The 2,995-nt window shown below is 36.2% G+C and overlaps 1 protein-coding gene across 1 annotated transcript; it reads left to right on the top strand.

The window, feature by feature from the left end:
* Window positions 1–215: 215 nt before the first annotated feature.
* Window positions 216–2,240, top strand: LOC103407058 (uncharacterized). Its single transcript, XM_008346013.4, has 3 exons — window positions 216–398; window positions 877–992; window positions 1,276–2,240. Exons 1-3 carry the CDS (start codon window positions 285–287, stop codon window positions 1,760–1,762), a joined length of 717 nt encoding a protein of 238 aa, XP_008344235.3. The 5' UTR covers window positions 216–284; the 3' UTR covers window positions 1,763–2,240.
* The last annotated feature ends 755 nt before the right edge of the window (window positions 2,241–2,995 follow it).

The following is a 2,995-nucleotide window of genomic DNA, read 5'->3' on the forward strand; positions in this document are numbered from 1 at the left end:
TTTGCCACGTGGCACACATGTGGCAGCCACATCAGCACTTAACGGATCAATGGACGAAAAATCTAACGGAGGTATTATTTTGAAATAAAATGGTACATGATGTATGAAAGTCAAATGTTTTAAAGATGTTGTATGAGGTTGTAATAAACTTCAAACCTGATGTCCTACTATGTAATTTACCCAATAAATTTACAACAAGTTCTTTTTCTTAAGGCTATAACTTATAAGTTGTGGCGGCAAATAAGTAAGGGGTTTTGGATGCAAAGAAGCAAAGCAAAAATCCAATGGAGTGCTCGCACGACCACAAGGTCAGCAAAGAGGAGGTGATCGCCAAGCTCAAGGACGACGGAGACTTCGACAGGCTCCGCCGCAGCATCATCCTCAAGCTAAAAAACAATGTCCGTACCCTTCTCTCTCTCTCTCTCTCTCTCTCTCATCTTTCTTAGGGTAACAAATTTCGCTAGTTTCTGTATTTGTTTGTTTCTAAATTCTTATGATTATTCGCTAGTTTCTGTATTTGTTTGTATCTAAATTCTTATGATTAGGGCTGCTGTTGCTGGGAATGCTGGAACAGATTTGTCTAAAGTGCTTGTTAATAATTGTAAAAATCAAGCCTTTTTCTACTGATTTGTTCTTTTTTTTAAACTAATTTCCACTGAATTTTCTAATTAAATTCATTGAATTATTATGGGAACCTTGTATTTTACTCAATAATATTCGATTTGATTTTTAATTTGGCCAATGTTTGGACTTTTGGATTGGATTGGAGTAGATTGAAAGTTTGTTTGGACGGTTGGAAATTATTTATTTGTACGTTTTGAAAATTTGAACCAAATTTATGAGTGGGATTTCTCAAAGAGGGGCAATTAATCGCAGGAAGAATTGCGAGAAAATATTGCTTCTATTGTGAAGCAATCGGCCACGCTTAATCGTGAAGGTGCTGAGAATATGAAACCCAGACAGCTTTCCGATGACATTTATCAGGAGGTTGGGTACGTAACTAATTTTTCGCCTTCTCTTGATGATTAAAATGTGACTGGTGACTGTGTAGGTTTATGTGGTGGTTGTTTTGTATCTCTTTGTTAAAATACTAAGAGCATTTTACAATTAAATGATTAAATAAGGGTGATATTTAGCCTTCGGGACTTCTAAGTGGTAGTTACAAACTTTATTCAATCTCTCTTTGAATGGTTACCGTCAGAGGATTAGAAATGTAAAGTTATGTGGGAGCTGATAATGCTGGATTTTTTCCTTTGGTGTGCTTCCAATTGCTAGGGACCAAGTAATGAGCCACATATCTGATGGGTTGTGGGGTATAATCAGATCAAGTGATGGCATGAAAAGTGAAATAGCAGAAACTGTTCAATCCGTCTACAATAAATTGACTAACCCAAATGGGGAAGCTGAGGGTGAACCCTCCACTCGTGATGTTCCAGTTCAATACAAAGTTGACAGTAATGGCTTAGTTGTTGCTGTCGCCAGTGAAATTGATGATAAGTTGTCTGACAATGAGCCAAAAATACCACCGGGATTTTGTTTTTCTGGCAATTATCAGAAAAATGATAATGATGCGTTACAACTACCTCTACCTCATGTTAAAGGAGCCATTGAAGAATGGAAGGGAAGTTCACACCAGTTACAAGATAGGATGGATGATTCTGTTGATAACAGAATGGCACCTGGCATTTCTACAGACATGGAGCACAAGCAGGCATGTGATGGTAGTGATGAGGACCCTGATGTGCCTCCAGGTTTTGGTTGATGAGTTTTCATGCATTTCAGTTTTCACCGTTACTATTTAAACATCAAATTCAGAGACAATGCAGTCGAGGTTCAATCTATGGTAACTGCTTAATGAATCTTATATTGAGTCCCTACAATGGGAAAGTTTCTCTGCAATTCCCTTGGTAGAATGCTTGACATTGTATTGCATGTGGGCATCTGCCTCCTGGGTATTTAGTGTATTCAAAAGTATTAGCTTCCTTAGATGTAGACCTGATGACTCGATGTGTGAGTTAACAGGAAATCTAATGTTTATCATTCTTGAGCTAGGATTCTTCTCATTTCCTATATGTATTCTTTGCTGACAGTGTTCAACATCTAGGTAAGGAGAGTCATCCCAGTGGAAGTTAAATTAGTGATTAGATTTCTATCAGCACTGTTTTACTGAAAAACTAACATAAAATCCAAGTTAGATGTGAGAGAGTGCACTGGGTTATGCGATTATTCTTTACCTTTTATTCTTTGGCATCTATTTTTTGCAGCTTTTGTCTCTTTCAAGATCCTGTTTATTATTGTTAACTTTATTACTATATTACCTTTTTAATTGTTTTTTCGACTAGAAGCAGATCCAAGATTTCTCCATCTCTGGTAGCTTGTATGTGAGGTTTATTTCTGTCCTAGACTTAAATTCTCTCAGTAGTCATCTGCTTTAAAATGTTGCCATGTTAATGAAGGAAACATAAGGAAATGAGTAGGTATATGAATGTTTGATCACACACAACTCCATAAAGTTTGATAACACAAGAAGTCTGGTAGGTATAAAAGCACACCACAAAGTAGCACACAAATATCCTATTAATTTTCCTTATTAATACTAAAATTTGTCGACTGTAGCATATGAAAATAAGGGTCTTTCCCGCAGAAGATTGTTTTATCAAAATACTTAAAATGTCACAAAAACGGGGTGGCTGTCTCCACTGACCAGCCACCGAACAATAATTATTAGACTAACTTACACTTATCCAAATGCAACGAAATTTTATACACATACACTAGACACACCAAGCTATGCTCACACAAATTTTTGGGATTTTTGGAGTTGATTAGCTATTTAAATTAAATCGGACAAAACAGGACCTCAACAAGTTTTAAATAATACCAATAGATTTTAATTCACAAGTTAAGAAAACGAGTTAAGGGACATTGTTATCCACCACCAAATAATCATGCAAACATGTTATGTTTCATTCAAATTCCTTTTATTTCCGGATGA

The sequence above is a fragment of the Malus domestica genome, chromosome 06, assembly GCF_042453785.1.
Source record: "Malus domestica chromosome 06, GDT2T_hap1".
Classification (NCBI taxonomy): Eukaryota; Viridiplantae; Streptophyta; class Magnoliopsida; order Rosales; family Rosaceae; genus Malus; species Malus domestica.